Source organism: Triturus cristatus, chromosome 2_2, assembly GCF_964204655.1.
Source record: "Triturus cristatus chromosome 2_2, aTriCri1.1, whole genome shotgun sequence".
NCBI lineage: Eukaryota > Metazoa > Chordata > Amphibia > Caudata > Salamandridae > Triturus > Triturus cristatus.
Genome location: NC_140582.1, coordinates 409,174,174 through 409,194,118, shown reverse-complemented (window position 1 = coordinate 409,194,118; position 19,945 = coordinate 409,174,174). Strand labels below are relative to the sequence as shown.

General features: G+C 45.2%; 1 protein-coding gene across 2 annotated transcripts in view; it reads right to left on the bottom strand.

Moving 5' to 3' along the window:
* SCLT1 (sodium channel and clathrin linker 1) overlaps positions 1-19,945 on the bottom strand; it is a 589,184-nt gene that overhangs the window by 315,758 nt on the left and 253,481 nt on the right. For both annotated transcript variants that reach the window (XM_085641492.1, XM_085641491.1), the window contains exon 13: positions 505-576. In XM_085641492.1, coding sequence (XP_085497618.1) covers positions 505-576 — 72 coding nt within the window. The remainder of the gene's footprint in view (positions 1-504; positions 577-19,945) is intronic.

Genomic DNA, 19,945 nt, shown 5'->3' with positions numbered 1-19,945 from the left:
TGAGTTAAACCAGAAAAACAGAGCCAACCGACCCTGCAGAGCACGATCGGAAGCTGGCAGCTTCTTGAATCCAGAAAATTGAAGCCTGCAGTTTTGCACTATATATGTATGGTATGATTGAGGCTACATTTTCCCTTTAAAGTTTAATATTAAAAACAGGTAAAAACAATGCTGTCAGCCACAGCTGATCGGATGCATTTATTTTTTAATAATCACTTTCGTATTAAAAAAAACTGGCAGTAGACATTTCTCCAAAATCACTTAGCCTTTATATCATTTCACAGACTCGCTGCACTCTTCGAGATGCGGCCTCTTCGAGCAAGCAATTCTCAGAAAGATCACGGAGCTAATAAAGGCTTATGAAGTCTATTGCTAAGATCCCAATGCTGTTATAATCCACAGTTCAGAAATGTGAATTGGACCACTGTAGCTGCACTTAGTTACACATTATATGTTGTCGCATTTGCTACTCACAACGACATCACTGCATCTAATAGGACATACCATTTGGAGAGCCGAGAGGTCTTCTGTAATTCGAAATATCTGCGTATTGTAGTCTTTTCTTGCATTCTCCACCTGCAAGAATGAGAACTGTTTAGATTGCTCGTGGTGGTAGAAGATAATTTCAATGTAAAACGAAGCATTAGGACTAGACGTGAAGTGTTCCCTTGATTGAAAGGTTACCGTTGTAATTAATACATTTGACGTTCAAACTTGCAGGCTCTGTTCTTTATTAATAATTAACAATTAATTGTGGAAGATCAGGTCTCGAGTCTACAGTACACAATATGCTAGCGCTGTATTTTATTAGAACTGTATGATGTCACTAGATTCTATTTCACATAAAATGATTGATCGTTAACTTTGTACTGTAACTGATAATATTATCGCCATTCGGGCTTTTTGGAAAGTTCAGGCTACCACCTTGCATTAGCAATAGTACTTTAATTCCTAAGAAGTGCCATGTTAACAACCACATGTATAGTTATTGTATAGTATTAACTAATAACCAAATATAGATTTTGCCTTCTATTTTTTTTAAGCTTCTCGTAACATTGAAGTGTTTGCAAGAATGTTTACGGCCTTATCCAGTCTGGAAGCCACAGTGCTCAGTGCTGTACTTAATTTGGACATATTCCAAGGGATTAACCTCGTTTTGAAACCTGGCATGGGAAACAGAACAGTGTGACAATTATGGGGACACTACTATAGACATTAATTCTGCGCTTCCTTGATGGAAAGCCCTTGGCACCTGCACATTAAATACGTTTTTTGCTGAGAGTAACACGTTTCTGCCACGTGGAAATACTGTATTAATTTGTGTTGAAAAAAAAATATATATATATTTATACACGCACACGCACACACACACACAGTGTTTGAATAGCCACACTGCTGTGATTTGGTAGAAATTGTATGTATCTATGTATGTATACATAGCAAAATGGTACTTCTGCAGAGGATCTGCCGGCTCTGATGAAACCAGAGGTAAAGGAGACCAGACCTGGTAATTGGCTGAAATATGAGCACATACCGACAACAGGCACATTTTAGGTAAAAGTGTCGGTTTACAATATGTTTTGTTGCTTGCTCGCATGACTTATATGGTTTGTGTCTAATGTATTGTCAAGAGTGCGCACAATTGTCATCAAAGCAGGAGATGACAGGAAGAATAAAAGGAAAATGGTTGGGCAGTAGGACGGGGAGGAATCCGGAAGAAAGACAAATTAGCATGACTGGGACTCCACGGTATAGAGAAGCAGGCTCTAGAAATACTGCATTAACAGGAAAGATAGGCAGGAGTGCCAGAATCTGGAGTGCAGACACTTGAAGGATGAACATGTGAGAGAGAAAGTTTCTCTGATATAGCCACCCGACGACTTTACAAGCATCTCCCGGTGCACACTGTAGGTTTGTTGAACGCAGGGAGATCTTTGTGGGTGAGTGATTGATACTTTCCTATTCCTAGAGATCAGTTACAAAGCAAAAACTATCTGAAGGCATACCCTTTTCCCTCATATCCAAAGTATGACTGGACTACAAAGAATCGTGATTGGGGCCAGGCAGTCTAAATGTAGCAAGTCTCCACCAAAAGGGACTCCGGTTCATACTATGTACAAACAATATGGTAAATGCACATGCAAATACTACAAGAGTGGATGGAACTCACTGAGGTTGGGAAAAGTACTTTCCAGAGTATGGTACCTTTAACGTGGAGAGATTAATTAATCTGCAAAAGAAACTGAAAGACCACAAAAAACAAAACAGACACTAAAAAGTCAACTCTTCATCCAGTCGCATAAGAAGGCGCATAAGCGCAAGCATGAATCCCACATACATAGTATGAAAGTTACTTAAGATACCTTAGAATACAAAAAGCCATCTTAAGAACAAGGTCAGAAAGTGTGCTGCAACTACTCTACCTCCTCCCTACCTATGCTCCCAGATCACTGAACCACAGGAGATGAGTGAGAGTGAGCACTGATTCAAGGGTGGAGGCCATGTTTCCCATGCTGGCCGACAGGGAGCAGCGGGAGCTGCATCCGGAAACAGAACAGTAGCTGTGGGATCGAAGCAGAAGGAGGTACCACGAAAGTGAGTGCTGCATTGCGATTGGTTAGAAGTAAAGTGACCAGGTCAAAGGCTGATTCCGACAGCATGCGTGCGTTTTGCCCTGGGGGGTAGGGACTAGCGAGAACGAAGTCCTACTCTCAATAGCTTGAGACAAAATACAGTGTGGTTATCTAGATGCTTCTCCCCATCAAAATGATGTGGATGATGAGTCTGTCTTTTTCTATCCCTTCCCCTTTGAGGGACTAGCCAGCGGCTAGGGGTGAAGTCATTGTCCAGGTTCTCTGGACCACCTCCAACTTAATGAGCATAAAGAAACAATACCCCAACATAAGAGAAAAACTCAACTCAGTTCTGAGAAGAAATAGAGAGTCTTTTTTAAGTATACCGATCCGTTTGGACAGATGTTAATAAAGTGTTGCAATTGACAGTGCAGAGTGAGGCGAGGGATAAATTGGTGGAGAAAGAGCTGGCACAGCGAATGGACCACAAGAATAATGGAGAGTTGAATGCAACAAAGGATGTACAGTGGAGATTCTGGAGATATGCCCAGGAAAAACTGATTGGACTGAGATTTCTAATTGTTAACAGACTAAACATGAGGATCTAGTCGATTATTTAGACAGAATTAAGGATATGTTGGAAAGGTACTCAGGTATAAGCCCCTCCAGCGGAGATGGCTCATGAAGCAGTTGGTGTTATTTTTGTGCAAGTATTTGTACTGAATGTTAAGAATTAATTGACTACTATATGTATTGGATGTCAGACTAAGACGTTAGCAGAATTAGTAGCAAACCACTGTGTAGCGTCACAAGAGAAACAGAAAGAGAATGTTGAATCAAAATTGATGTCTTTGAAACTGCAGAACATGCAGCAAGTGATTAAAGGAGCAAGGTGAGGTGCTCCTTCAAGGGAAGTTGGGGTGGGAGGGAGGGGTTGAGGAGGTCAGAAAGGTTTGAGAATTGTAAGGGGAAACATTATGGTCCACAGCGGCCAACATTGCGCTATTCATCTCTTTGATAGAACCCCAAAAGGTGGTGGCTGACCATCAGAAAAAGCTACCCAAGGTACCTTAGTACCTACTGAAACCCGAGGCACCCGTCCTGTAACAGCGGATTTGATCAAGCAGGGGATTTTAGTACCACTTGTTAGTAGATTGCACTATTGAATATTGATCCCCCGAATATTGTGGTACCAGATAATCAAGGACAGAATATTGACGGACATTATAACAAAAGGTAAACACATTTTGGGAAGTACATATTTACTGCTCCTAACTCCACATCTATGTACCTTGAAGACATATGTACTGCGTAGGAACATATATGTGGAATTTGGGTATAGAAAAATCTGACTCTCTTACCTATCAATATATTTTTTTCAATATTTTATCCTCTATATTGTGTTCCATAAATATTCTGGGGTCAATATTCAGGTGCACAGTAGATGTAACACCCCGATTTTCCCCATACGCAATGCAGGGAAGGCCAATGTGTGCATGTTTATACAGGACCTTAGGGCTATTAACATTATGGTTATCCACAAGCTTCCCTGAGATCCTCAATCATGCTACCAATCTTTCCTGCATACTTGCTAGGGCCCATTGGTTCACAATGGTTGACCTTTGTCATGGACAAGCCCTAAAAAAGGAATTGGAGACACTGGTTTTCCCCCAGAGTTTACTCTGATTTAATGTGTTGATGATGTACTGTTGGCATCTGTTACTCCAGATCAGTACAAGGAAGACTCCGTCTATCTTCCTATCGAATTGGCTAAGAAAAGGCATTTGGCTTCAAAGGAAAAAATGCAGTTTTGCTTTCCAGGAGTGAGATATCTTGGCAATGAGATTTATGCTGGCAAGCATCACGTGTCCTACAAAAGAGTTAAAGTCATTGGTAACTCACCTCTCTCTGTAACTGTTTCCCAGTGAAGCTGAAAACGCATTCGTAAAGATAAAGCAGGCATTGACCTCTGCATTTGCCTTAAGGCTCGATGAAAATATTAAATCTTTTAATATGTATTGCCATGAACTAAATCAATTTGTGCTTGGGGTGTTGATACAAAGTCATGGGCATCAGACATGAATGATAGCTTATTACTCCTCAAAGTTGTACACAGCTGTGGTGGGCTCGCAAAATCTTTACAGACTGTGGCGGCTGCCATAATTCTTATTGAAGCCTCTGAAAATACTGCGTGAAGTTCCCCACTAATTATTGCTGTGCCTAACTCCATGGTTGCACTTCTTCTCACTACAAAAACTCAGCATCTTGCCAAAGCATGGTTGTCCCAATAAGAAATACTACAGTTGTCTGCTCGACTCCTATTAAATTGATCCATTGTCCTGCTTTGAACCTCACTCTCTTAAGCCTACCAGTGAAGATGGAGACCCACATGACTGTATCTTGTGCTACTGCATAGGATTCCACATATTAACTTAACTGATGTGCTGCTCAATAAATATGAACTAATTTATTTTGTGCACAGTTCCTGTGTCAGAAGTGACAAAGTAACTCTCACTGTTAGTTACACTGTGTGTCCTGTATATCAGGTGGTGGAAAGCTGCAATCTGCCCACAGTGAAATCCGCCCAAGTGGCAGAGCTCATTGCACTCACCCTGGCATGCACAATTGCTAAAGAAAAGATTGTTAATGTGTACACCTCATCCAAGTATGTGTCTGGACTCTTCTGGATGAGGTGTGATGACCTCAGTGGAACTCCAATAAAGAATGTTTCGTTTTTTTTAGTTTAGTTTATTAAATTAGCACAGTTAATTAAAACCATTGCAGTAAAATGTCATCATAGTGCTGTTACCACGTTAAAAACAGAAACAAAAAAAACATCAAATTTAAGGTCATATACATATAACTGGCGAGGCAGTTTTGTAGTTACTATTATAATCACGTGACTGGTTTCCAGAGCCAAGGATAAAATAATTTGGTACAGGGATACAAGGACAGGGGGTGAAAAAAGTAGAACTGGAAGGGCGGGGACAGGAGGGGATAAAAACAGATTGTCCAAGAGTCTCACATATTTTCCAGTCCTTGCAAGCACTTGAATCTCTAGGGAAGTAAAGCAGAGGGTCGATGCCTTCCAACATGTACTGGTACCCCTTTTTAAATATAAAGGTTTTAAAAGAAGTCTTCTGGGAGCGCCAAGGCCGGGACAGCAGCATAGAAGATGCAACCATGATTCAGACCTGTAGTTGCACAGTCTGCAGGCCCCCTCCTCACTTGATGGAGCCCATCGGTTGAAGGCAGTGGAGCGCAAACCTAAGAGACCCATGAACATTATATTCGTTCGGGCCACTGCGTTCAGACTTGTTGTTGTTCTTAGGACCTGGATGTCCATATGGTAGGAAATTTGTCTAACCTGCTTGTTGATAGCCCCTTTCCAGACTGTGTATGGAATAGTGTCTGTGGTTAGTAATGATTCGTCGATGTGTAGCGTTCTTATGGCTTTTACAATTTGACGGTTCCACGGATTCCCAGAGTTGGCAAGAGTTTCTTTTAACCGGGCTTTAAGGGTGTTATCTGCGGCTTTTAATGTCCTTATAAAATATTTCAGGGTATCAGCCTCACAAAAAATAGATTGTCTTTGGAGGCCCAGCTCCAGTCGTAGTCTTGCCCTGTGGATGTAATTCGGTAGATGACATTTTTTTTTATAAATGGAAACCTGGGCGTGGTCAAGACTGGCCGAGCATGTGCCAGGAAATGCCTGATGCCCATAACTAAAGGCAGGGAGAAGAGTGGCTTTAATCACCTTCAGAATGGGTTCGGCAGAAGGACTACTCAGGGACTGATTGAGTCGGATCAGGCTGTACGTTATTGCTCCAGCTCTCTTTTTTAAGGCGGCCAAGTGGACTGATGATCTGGAAGACTCGCTAAACCAGAACCCCAAGTAATTGTATTTTGATGTTGTTTTGATCTTTGAGGGCCCAATGTTCCACGTTAAACTTTTCTTTTTCTTGCAACAGCCGAAGATTAAGACCTTGGTCTTGTCCTGATTAATGTTTAAAGCGTTAGCAGTATTATATTTGTGGAGCGTGCTCAAGGCTCTTTGGAGGCCAGATTTTGCCTGGTCCATTATAACGATATCATCAGCGTATTGCAGAATATGCAGGTTCCTTGTTGCAAAGCCCAGTTTTGGCGGAAGGAGACTACTTTTCTCCAGGAATCTCTCCAAATCGGCGGTGTAAAGATTGAACAAGAGGGGAGCAAGAACGCATCCTTGCTTTAAGCCACCTGAGGTTGGAATTTTTGCAGAGACTGTCGTTGGGCCAGTTCTGACTCGTACCCATGTGTTCTTATGCAAGGAGATGAGGGCTCCTAGCAGACTCTGAGGGATCCCCCATTTGTCCAGTTTCCTCCATAAGGTGTTACGAGACACTTTGTCAAAGGCAGAGCCGTAGTCTATAAAGCAGCAATGGAGGGGGAGATTATTTTTTTGCGCTGCTTGATGGCTCAGGATAGCTAAAGTAGTAATATTGTCTATTGTGGAGGCCGAGGATCGAAACCCAGTTTGAAAGTATGGTAGAATGTTGTTTTCCGCTACCCATTTTTCTAGCGTCCTGAGAAGATACCGAGCATATACCTTAGCCTCAAGATCTAATAGGGCAATGATTCGGTAATTCGCTGGAAGAGAGGGGTCTCCTTTCTTAAAAATTGGGCATAAGATCGAGCCTTTCCATGAGTCTGGTAACCGATGGGTAGAAAACGCGTAGTTGTATAAAGGGACTAATAACTTAGCCCAATCTTCCAGCGCACATTTGAATACCGCAGATGGAAGGCCATTGGGCCCGGGAGCGCCGTTGTTTTTCATGTTTTTCAAATACTTGCAGACCTCGGCCGGAGTAGTCACCTCGTGGGTTTCTATCTGCGTAGTATCGGCAGGATCTCTAATTTCGCCCTCCTCAGAATCCAGAGTATCACTGCAGTATTGTTGAATAAAGAATGGGCAAAATGTTCAAACTCTTTTAAAGGCTTTGCAATTAGCAGAAAAGTTTGCTGTGGTAAAATGTGCTGCCCTCTAACACCCTGATAATGTTGTTTCAAGAGGCAATGCCCTAGCAGATTCTGCTGCCAAAAACGCTATCTTGTCTAAAATTGCTGATGTTACCAAGTATGTGGTGAAAATGAATCTATATACTGTACAAACATTAAAGGGATTGGTCTCAATTGCAGGAGCACGCTTCTGATCATAAAAAGCAGTCCTGGATCAAGAAACATGTAATAGAGACCCTTAGGGGATGCAGACAGACAGTACTGGACCTGTGGTTGCACCAGAATTTCTACTCCCCAGCCTGGCCAGGTTGTATCATGGAACAGATCATGCTGGTAGAGACAATATGCTTAGTGTCGCTGCAACTCATTGGTGTGTGCTCTTCTTTAATTCTATAGCCCAGAGTTATTACAAATCCTGGGCAACATGCCTGCCATTCAATGTTGGAAAAGGGGTATGGCATTCCCCACTGCTCACCATTCTCATTCGAGCACCTTTGTTCACCTTCAAGGTGGATTTGTACAGCCACCTAAGTGTGCAAATGACTCCGAAGTGCTTGTGGCTAGCATATTTTCAGGATGGGTGGCAGCATACGCCTGTGCCCCCACAGATACCATTATTGTTGATAAGCGATTACTCAGATTTCAACCCAAGGTTCGGCATAACAAGCCAGATTAGTAGTGATTAAGGAAGACATTTCATGTCTACAGTAGTACAGACAAGCTAAGACCATTACGTCCATTGTGTCTATCACCCAGAGTCAGCATGTAAAGTGGAAAGTAATAATGGGAGTACTAAGATATGTTCACAAACAGAGGTAAAATGTCTGACTGCTTTACCACTATCCCTGTGATTCTTGAGAATGCTCCCTTTCCAAAAGACTGAATCACGCATTAATGGTTGTCACGGGCCGACCCATGATGATCCCTTCAAACCACTCTGTGTCCTCTGCAAAGCTAGATTTGCAGTTAAGTGAGGATGTTGTGTTATGGTACTGTGGAAAGATTACACAATGTCTTTACAGTTTCCATTCTCAGCTGTAAGATATCTTACCTAGCTACGACTTAAGTCTGCCGTTTCCTCCAGCCTGGTGCTTAGGTATGTACCTGCATGTCCCTGCGGAAAACCGTTCTACAGCTCCGCTGGTGAAGAGCCTATCAGATCTTGCTCATCGTGAACACTGCTGTTAAATTTCAATGCCTAGCCACCTGGAGCCACTTCTTCCTAAAGTATGAATGACACCTCCTCTACCGCAGTCTCTTGGTGGGTCAAAGACTCTGTACCCACTTCTGCTGCCTGCTACAGCACCACATGACAGATTCGCATTGTTACTGCCTCATTCCACAGTAAACAGTCGCCTCCTTCTAGATACCAGATTACTCTGTGGGTATGACCTGTTATCATCCTTCCTGCTTTGAGCATCTGGTTGGTGGTAGGGTACATCCTTGCTGTAGAATTGAGAATTATTATACAAGAGAACTCTGCTGAAAATGCATGGTATGAAACTGCTGCTAGACGTACAAGGGTAACTCCTATGTGTTACTGCTGGAAAAGTACAGGCAGACCATTAAGTCTTCCTCTTGCTGGATTTGCACACGCATGCCTGTTGATGTAGGAGATAGTGTCACATGGCTAGGTTAGGCTCAGGAAAGAACCACTCCCCTCTTTACGTGCACACGTTTCTTAATTTGCCTTCCTTTAGACAAAATGCCTTGTGACACACATTTGCTTGAGTGAGAGTGCAGGATTTGTTTCTTTGAAACCACATAGCTTACAGTTCCACTTCGTAAGTATACTATAACAACACCTTGAACATTTAGTACAAGGCCTGAACATACATTGTGCAAATGTTGTTGTTTGTTATTCGTCCATGAGGTGACATGGCTATCACAAGAGAATAAACAAATGTCAGCCTGGCTGAAGCCTTGACACAGAAGCATGGATGATGTTATTATAAATACACATGCAGAGGAGCCCTTTGCTGTCATTGTGAGGGCATCGCTATTATTAGAGTCTCAGCCCAGGTGATTCCTGTTTACCCTATGCCAGGAGGGATGTCCAACTTGTGACCAAGACGGGCACCTACATTCATTTACCTTCATGTAAAGAGGAGTTAGATCATCCAGAAGGGGACCATGGGCAGAACACCCCCCCCTAGGCAACTAGAATAAGGAGCACATAGTGGGAGTACACTATACACAGTACTTGTATGCCTGCATATGTACATTGTTTTAGCACAAAGGTGTCATCGTTTACCCTTTTCACTGTTCTCATATCACTTTGATCTGCTTCTTTCTATTAATGATTGCAGCGCATATATTTTACACAAGAATCAAAGTGGTTCAATAAATATTGAAATGCCCCTTTGTGTATTTTTTGTGTATTTTTCTGAGTATGCATGAGTGACTGAGCGAAAGGTTTAAATCGGTTACCACGATTCCTTGGGGAGTCAGGGTTATCATGTTCTGAATTTGCCCAAACCATTTGTTACCTTACTAGAGTTAGGGGTACATATGGTGGCACTGTGAGCTAGCAGGTCTATAGGCCAACATATATTGCAAATACTTGCAGACCTCGGCCGGAGTAGTCAGCTCGTGGGTTTCTATCTGCGTAGTATCGGCAGGATCTCTAATTTCGCCCTCCTCAGAATCCAGAGTATCACTGCAGTATTGTTGAATAAAGAATGGGCAAAATGTTCAAACTCTTTTAAAGGCTTTGCAATTAGCAGAAAAGTTTGCTGTGGTAAAATGTGCTGCCCTCTAACACCCTGATAATGTTGTTTCAAGAGGCAATGCCCTAGCCAATTCTGCTGCCAAAAACGCTATCTTGTCTAAAACTGCTGATGTTACCAAGTATGTGGTGAAAATGAATCTATATACTGTACAAACATTAAAGGGATTGGTCTCAATTGCAGGAGCACGCTTCTGATCATAAAAAGTAGTCCTGGATCAAGAAACATGTAAAAGAGACCCTTAGGGGGTGCAGACAGACAGTACTGGACCTGTGCCTGCACCAGAATTTCTACTCCCCAGCCTGACCAGGTTGTATCATGGAACAGATCATGCTGGTAGAGACAACATGCTTAGTGTCGCTGCAACTCATTGGTGTGTGCTCTTCTTTAATTCTATAGCCCAGAGTTATTACAAATCCTGTGCAACATGCCTGCCATTCAATGTTGGAAAAGGGGTATGGCATTCCCCACTGCTCACCATTCTCATTGGAGCACCTTTGTTCACCTTCAAGGTGGATTTGTACAGCCACCTAAGTGTGCAAATGACTCCGAAGTGCTTATGGCTAGCATATTTTTAGGATGGGTGGCAGCATACGCCTGTGCCCCCACAGATACCATTATTGTTGATAAGCGATTACTCAGATTTCAACCCAAGGTTCGGCATAACAAGCCAGATTAGTAGTGATTAAGGAACACATTTCATGTCTACAGTAGTACAGACAAGCTAGGACCATTACGTCCATTGTGTCTATCACCCAGAGTCAGCATGTAAAGTGGAAAGTAATAATGGGAGTACTAAGATATGTTCGCAAACAGAGGTAAAATGTCTGGCTGCTTTACCACTATCCCTGTGTTTCTTGAGAGCGCTCCCTTTCCAAAAGACTGAATCACGCATTAATTGTTGTCACGGGCCGACCCATGATGATCCCTTCAAACCACTCTGTGTCCTCTGCAAAGCTAGATTTGCAGTTAAGTGAGGATGTTGTGTTATGGTACTGTGGAAAGATTACACAATGTCATTACAGTTTCCATTCTCAGCTTTAAGATATCATACCTAGCTCCGACTTAAGTCTGCCGTTTCCTCCAGCCTGGTGCTTAGGTATGTACCTGCATGTCCCTGCGGAAAACCGTTCTACAGCTCCGCTGGTGAAGAGCCTATCAGATCTTGCTCATCATGAACACTGCTGTTAAATTTCAATGCCTAGCCACCTGGAGCCACTCCTTCCTAAAGTATGAATGACACCTCCTCTAACGCAGTCTCTTGGTGGGTCAAAGACTCTGTACCCACTTCTGCTGCCTGCTACAGCACCACATGACAGATTCGCATTGTTACTGCCTCATTCCACAGTAAACAGTCGCCTCCTTCTAGATACCAGATTACTCTCTGGGTATGACCTGTTATCATCCTTCCTGCTTTGAGCATCTGGTTGGTGGTAGGGTACATCCTTGCTGTAGAATTGAGAATTATTATACAAGAGAACTGTGCTGAAAATGCATGGTATGAAACTGCTGCTAGACGTACAAGTGTAACTCCTATGTGTTACTGCTGGAAAAGTACAGGCAGACCATTAAGTCTTCCTCTTGCTGGATTTGCACACACATGCCTGTTGATGTAGGAGATAGTGTCCCATGGCTAGGTTAGGCTCAGGAAAGAACCACTCCCATCTTTACATGCACACGTTTCTTAATTTGCCTTCCTTTAGACACAATGCCTTTTGACACACATTTGCTTGAGTGAGAGTGCAGGATTTGTTTCTTTGAAACCACATAGCTTACAGTTCCACTTCGTAAGTATACTATAACGACGCCTTGAACATTTAGTACAAGGCCTGAACATACATTGTGCAAATGTTGTTGTTTGTTATTCGTCCATGAGGTGACATGGCTATCACAAGAGAATAAACAAATGTCAGCCTGGCTGAAGCCTTGACACAGAAGCATGGATGATGTTATTATAAATACACATGCATTTCCGTTTTCACATCAGAGGAGCCCTTTGCTGTCATTGTGAGGTCATCGCTATTATTAGAGTCTCAGCCCAGGTGATTCCTGTTTACCCTATGCCCGGAGGGATGTCCAACTTGTGACCAAGACGGGCACCTACAATCATTTACCTTCATGTAATGAGGAGTTAGATCATCCAGAAGGGGACCATGGGCAGAACACCCACCCTAGGCAACTAGAATAAGGAGCACATAGCGGGAGTACACTATACACAGTACTTGTATGCCTGCATATGTACATTGTTTTAGCACAAAGGTGTAATCGTTTCCCCTTTTCACTGTTCTCATATCACTTTGATCTGCTTCTTTCTATTAATGATTGCAGCACATATATTTTACACAAGAATCAAAGTGGTTCAATAAATATTGAAACGCCCCTTTGTGTATTTTTTGTGTATTTTTTGAGTATGCATGAGTGACTGAGCGAAAGGTTTAAATCGGTTACCACGATTCCTTGGGGAGTCAGGGTTATCATGTTCTGAATTTGCCCAAACCATTTGTTACCTTACTAGAGTTAGGGGTACATATGGTGGCACTGTGAGCTAGCAGGTCTATAGGCCAACATATCCTGAGGGTGTGCACGGAATCTGTCGGACCATCACAATGTTTGTGTTGTCCCACAAACAAACAGTTCCTTCTGAGAAAGTTGAAATCGTAAGACAATAGAATCCCCTTGGTTGGAGTTGTCAGACAGTTTTAATGACACTTCCCTGCAGCTTATCCACCTTGAACATAGGTTGATAGTGTGTGCCGGCATCTCGCCATTTTCTTTCCCTTCCCTTGAAAAGTTCAGCAATCCATTTTACCGACTCATCTTGCAATTAAGCAGCATTTATTGCTCAGACAAGAGTGAGGGGAACAAATGTCTCCAGTAGTGTTGTTGGACAAAGGAAGAAAACAAGTTACTTACCTGTAACTTTGGTTCCCCAGTATTGGTAACTTTCATAGATTCTCATGCTTTGTATCATTCCCCGTCGTCGGAATGGGAGCCTCGGTAAACAAAAAGATATATATATATATATATCATAACCATAGAAACAAAAGAGAAAAATAGGCCTAGGCCTCATCTCCTTTTGTAGTATATCACCCTCTTTGTGCAAAAGAGCCCAAACTTTTGCCAGGACCAATCAGCAAAGCCTCACCCTCTGGAACCTTCCTGAGAGAGCTCAGAGCCTCAGATTTTCATAGCCGTTGTGCCAACAGCCACTACCTCAGTAAACCGGCAGAGCTTTCCCAGGGGAGGTGGGTGGGCGCATGAGAATCTATGAAAGTTACCAATACTGGGGAACCTAAGTTACAGGTAAGTAACTTGTTTTCTTACCCCAGTATTGGAACTTTTATAGATTCTCATGCTTTGTATCAGAATAGTAAGCAGTACATCAGAAAAGCACATTTGGAAGACACATGGCGTTACACAACCACCTCAGTGTACATGAAAAAACAATCATTACTGAAACCAAATGTGTTTACCAGGATGGCGGGATTGTAGGGAAAGCTCACCTCTCATTGAAAAAGATTCCGGAGGACTGCTTGACCAACAGCAGCTTCATCTCGTCCCACCGATTCCAGGCAGTGGTGCTTCGTGAAGGTGTGTACACTGCTCCACGTTGCTGCCCTGCAAATGTCCTTGATCGCAACTCCAGCAAAGAGAGCCACTGAAGACGCCATCGCTCTCGTAGAATGAGCCCGGGCCCTTTTATCCAAAGGTTTGCCCGCAGCCTGATGACAGTATTGAATTGCACTGGAGATCCAGCGGGAAATGCCACTCTTGGCGAGCGGCAACCCCTTCCGTGGTGCACTGTAGGCAATAAATAGCTGAGTAGACTTTCTGAAAGAGCGTGTGCGCTCGAGATAGAATTTCAGACATCTCTGGACATCCAAAGAATGCAATGTTCGTTCCGCCTGGGTGGAAGGACGCGGAAAAAATGAGTTCAAAATTAAGGGTTCATTCAGATGAAACTCCGAAGGCACCTTCGGGATGAATTTTGGGTTGGTTCTCAAAATCAGCACATCCCTCTTGAACTGCAGAAAAGGCTCCACTATAGAGAGAGCCTGGAGTTCACTAACCCTCCTAGCCGAAGTTAATGCCAAGAGAAAGGCTAGTTTCCACGACAGGAACTTCAGGTCCACCTTGTGAATTGGCTCAAAGGGCGCTTTCATCAGTTGAGCCAGTACTAGGTTAAGCTGCCAGATAGGAGGGGGTGGTCGGACCGGAGGAAACATCCGAAATAACCCCTTAAGGAACTGCTTAACAATCCTTGCGGACCATAGAGATGGCCCCGATGTCTTCCGTCGAAAACGGGATATGGCTGCCAGATGTACCTTGACCGAAGAGTGCGCCAGACCTGATTTAGCCAGAGACAGGATGTAAGGCAAAACCTGATGTGGCCGGGACTTATAAGGATGGAGTTTATTCCTGTTGCACCATAGACAAAATCTCTTCCATTTTGCCCTATATGTCTTATTAGTGCTTGGCGCCCGCGCCTGAGATAAAACATCCCTGCACTCCCTGGAGAGATTCAGATGACGGAATTCTCTGTGTTCAGGAGCCACGCTGTCAAGTGCAGTGACTTCGGATCCGGATGGAGCACCTGCCCCTGATCTCGCGACAACAGAGATGGAATCAGTGGCAAGCGAATCGGGCGATCCTGGGAGAGAAGCAGGAGTTCCGTAGACCAGAACTGCCGCGCCCATGCTGGAGCAATGAGAATCATCTTGCATGGTTCCGCCCTGACCTTCCTGAGAACTCGAGGAATGAGGGGAATGGGAGGAAAGGCGTAGCAAAATGCGCCGAACCAAGCAATCGAAAGGGCATTCCCCAGAGACCCTTGATGGGGAACCTTGCTTGCGTAAAACCGGCACTTGGCGTTCTCCGGGGACGCAAAGAGGTCTATGGTCGGAGTACCCCATCTCTTGAACACTGCCTCCAGCGTGGCCTGATGTAACTCCCACTTGTGAGTCACTTCCGTCTGTCGACTTAGAGCATCCGCTGTGATGTTGAGACACCCTGCTAGGTGCTCGGCTTGCAGAGTGATCTTGTGAGAGATCGCAAAATCCCAGATCGTCTGAGCTTCCTTGGACAGAGTCCGCGACCTTGTTCCCCCTTGCTTGTTGATATAGTGCATGGCCGTCGTGTTGTCTGTCCGGACCAGCACTGCACGATTCTGAAGTCTGGGAAGGAACGCCAGCAAGGCTAAGTGAATGGCCCTCAGCTCCAAGAGATTGATGTGGCGTAGTCTGTCTGCTGGACTCCAGTGACCGCTGACCTGAAGCTCCTGGAGAACAGCTCCCCATCCTTCTAAGGAAGCATCTGTGGTCACCACCATAGGAGAAGGAGGGATCCGAAACGTTAATCCTCCTGCGATGTTCTCCTTCACCAGCCACCATTCGCAGGCTTTGCGCATAGCAGGTGTTATCCACACCTTGTCGTTGAACGACCCTTCTGCCTGGCGCCATTGTTTGTCCAACTCCTCCTGCAGAGGACGCGTATGAAGCCTGCAATGCGGTATTAAAGGTATGCAGGATGAGATCGATCCGAGTAAGGACTTGTACCGTCGAACCGATACATATCTCCTGTGCAGCATTTGACGAGCGGAGGTGGTCAGTTTGCCTTGACGCTCCTCCGACGGACGAGCCGTGCATAGGTTCGTGTCCAGAATAGCCCCAAGGAACTTTCGTGACCTGGAGGGTATCAGCACCGACTTGGACCTGTTGAGCTGAAGACCCAAATGGGCGAACAACCGTATGCAAGTTGACACGGCCTGAGACGTTGCCTTGAACGACGGAGCCTTGACGAGCCAGTCGTCCAAGTATGGGAACACTTCCAAGGACTGCTTCCTTAGAAAAGCAGCGACTGGTGCCAGCATCTTCGTGAATATTCGAGGTGCCGACCGAAGGCCAAACGGAAGCACCTTGAACTGGAAATGGCTCTTGCCTACTGTGAAGCGTAGATATTGCCTGTGAGCTGGGTGGATCGGAACGTGGAAGTATGCATCCTCCAAATCCAGGGACGCCAAAAAATCTCCCGGATTCAGTAGTCGTAGAATATCTTGGAGAGTGACCATCCTGAAAGAGAGTTTGATGAGATAGGTGTTGAGCTCCCTTAGGTCTAGTATAGGACGCCATGTATCTTCCGTCTTCCGAACCAGGAAGAACCTGGAATAAAACCCGTTGCCCCTTTGCGAAAGAGGTACGCGCTCTATTGCCCCCTTGATGAAAAGTTGGTGGGCTTCGAGATGCAACAGTCGGAGATGTTTTGATGGACGGGCGTCCGGAGCTCTTGTTGGAGGAAGATCTTGGAACTCCAACGTATGGCCACTCTGAACAATATTTAAGACCCACCGGTCCGATGTTAAAAGAACCCAGCTGTCCAGACAAAAAGAGATCCTGCCCCCAACCGGTGTTCTTGGTAGGGGAGGAACAGTAGCCAGAGCCAGGAGGCCGCTATTGCCTCTTGGCGTTGTCTCGTCCCTGACGATTCTGACGTCCTCTCTGGGACTGACGAGAGAAAGACGCCGAATGACCTTGGCGTTGGCTGGAGTATTGACCTTTATAGGACTGTCCTGATTGTGTGGAATATTGACGTTGGTTTTCTCTGAAATTAGAAAACCCTCGACCACGTGCTCCTCTGAATGGCACCTTGCGATAGTTCAAAGACCCCAAGGACTTAGCTGTGTCCGTGTCCTTCTTTATGCTTTGGAGGGCGTCATCCACATGCTTACCAAAAAGCATCTCCCCGTCAAAGGGAAGGTCCAAGATCTTATTCTGGACCTCCTGGCAAAACCAGGTCGCCTTCAACCAGCCTTAACGGCGCAAGACCGCTGACCCTGCCAAAGCCCTGAAAGCAGTAGAGGCTATGTCCATCGCACAGTCAATGACTTCCGAAGAGCATCTTTCCCCTTCCATCAGAACCTGCTTGGCTTCCTCCTGACTCGACTCTGGTAGCTGGTCCATAAACGGCTCCATGTCGCACCACATCTGGCGGTCGTACCTGCCTAGAATAGCCAGAGAATTAGCCGCACGCACCAACAAGTTGGCCATGGTGGAGAATCTTTTTCCCACATTGTCCAGTCTCCTGCCTTCTTTATCCGGAGGTGTGGTTAACGGAGTGGACGGATTCTTTGACTTGCTCTGTGCGGCCTGAGATATTACGGAATCCGGCTTAGGTTGTCCTAGGAGACATGCAGGACTGCCCTCAGGGGCCTTGTATTTCTTCTCCAGCCGGGGAAGAACCGGGATGACCGTCGCAGGATTCTGCATCGTCTTAATTCCCTCATCCCAGACATGTTCTATGATGGGAATTGATCTGACCGACTTCCTATATTGTGCTTTAAAGTCATATAGGAAACAGTCGGACTGCTCCACTGTAAGGGGCAGACCAAACCTCTTGGATGCCCGTTCCATCAAATTATGGAAACCACCAATATCTGCTGGAGGCGATATATTTGTCTCCCGGCCCACAGCATCCGGATCCTGCATACCAGTGTCATCAGGGTCCCCATCCGGATCCCCTGGATCAGTAAGGGGGATCACATGCCCCTCATCGGCCTCATCTGTATCCAAATCTTGTGTGTCCTGATTGCCATGTTCTGAATATGAAGGCTGAGGAACCACTAACGGTACCACCGTTGAAGTGGTACGAGGTATGTCCTTAGGCTGAGGTGGCAAATCCATTGCCATGTCTCGTGGCACCACAGACGTAGAAGGACGCACCGGTGTGAGGTCTGGTAATGACGGAAAACGAGCTTTATAGTCTTGCAGCATCATTTGCAAATCCGTCACTAAAGCCACTGGCAAGGCTATCATATCCTGCCTCAGAGAGCGGGGTTGTATTTCCTGTGAAAAGCTTTGTCGCCCCTCCTGCACCTCTGGACCATAAAAGTCCTCAGTTTCCGTGTCCTGCTGTTTCACATTCAGGTCTGAAGGGCTGTAGGCGTCCCCATACTGCCCATCCTCTTCCTCCTCCTCCGAGTCATCGAGAAGCATGGATGGTGGCAAAGGCGTGACCCGCCTAGGGGAAGTCATGTCCGGCGTAATTTTCAACCTCTGGATGGCAAATCCCGAATTCTTCGTCGTCGACGGTCCCGTCGACGGAGTCGTTGGCAAAGGGATTCCATGCGTCGACGAACTCGTCGACGACATCGTCGACTGAAGGGCAACTGTCGTCAACGGGGCGAGAATTGTCGTCGACGATGAGGATGTCGACGATACTGGAATCGTCGTCGACGGCAAGGTCGTCGACTGAGCCTTCTTCTTCGTCGACGGAGCATGTTTCATCGTCGACGGGACAACCGTCGACGGTCTCGTCGACGAACTCGTCGTCATCAACATCGACGAACTCGTCGTCGTCATCGTCGATGTGGTCTTCGTTGTCGACACCGCCGTCGAAGACGAGAAAGAAGCCGTCGTAGACGATGAAGTAGATATCGTCGACGGTCCCGTCGACGACCCCATGGAAACAGTCTTAACTATGGAGATCGTCGTCGACGTACCTGCTTTTGCCAGCGTCGACGGGCGCTGTTTCTTCACTGGAACTGTCTGAGGAGTTCCTGCAGCATGTTTCTTCACAGGTTTCCCCTTTTGGGACGGAGGAGAAGATGTTGTAACCTCCTTCTTGTCCCTAAGGGCTACGTCCACACCAGCAGCCCGTCCCTGCCTCTCCTTTACACTTCCGTGAGGAGATTTCATGGGACCAGCCTCCTCAGACCTTTCAGAGATCCCGTGAGGGGCTTTGAGAGGGGGTTCCGCAGAGGTGGAGGGAGACGACCTACCCCTCTTCCTAGATCTCCTGGAGGAGGTACCAGAGATTGAATCCTCCTCATCCGAAGAGAGAACCTCCGTCCTGGTCTTTAACTTCTGCAGCCACGTCAGCAACCGACCCTCTCTGTCTCTCAAGGTTTTGGTAGAGAAGGTCCGACAAATTTTACAGTCTGTGGCCTTGTGCTCCGGGTATAGGCAGTATATGCAGTTTTCATGCTTATCTTCCACAAACAGTCTCTTCTTCCCACAAGAAGCACAAGGTCTGAATAAGGCTTTCTTCTACTTTTCTGACATTATGTCACAAAAGATGGCAAATAAAGATGCCCAATAGTAAAGTTCTGAGAAACTGAGCAGAGCTCAGTGGAGACTCCCTAGCACAACGTGCGGTAGAAAAATCTGAGGCTCTGAGCTCTCTCAGGAAGGTTCCAGAGGGTGAGGCTGTGCTGATTGGTCCTGGCAAAAGTTTGGGCTCTTTTGCACAAAGAGGGTGATATACTACAAAAGGAGATGAGGCCTAGGCCTATTTTTCTCTTTTGTTTCTATGGTTATGATATATATATATATATATATATATATATATATATATATATATATATATTTTTTTTTTTTTTTTTTTGTTTACCGAGGCTCCCATTCCGACGACGGGGAATGATACAAAGCATGAGAATCTATGAAAGTTCCAATACTGGGGTAAATATAATTTAACTGTAGAGAACTTTTTGTTTGAGTCCTCTCCCTTTAAAGGCAGTCTGCCTCATGGGCTATAGTTCTCAAACATCGCCCTCAAGGAGATTATGAATATTTAATTTGCTGATCACAATCTTACCCATGGCTGCCTAAACATTGGACTGGGACTTGCAACCCAGGGTATATTGCTACCCCC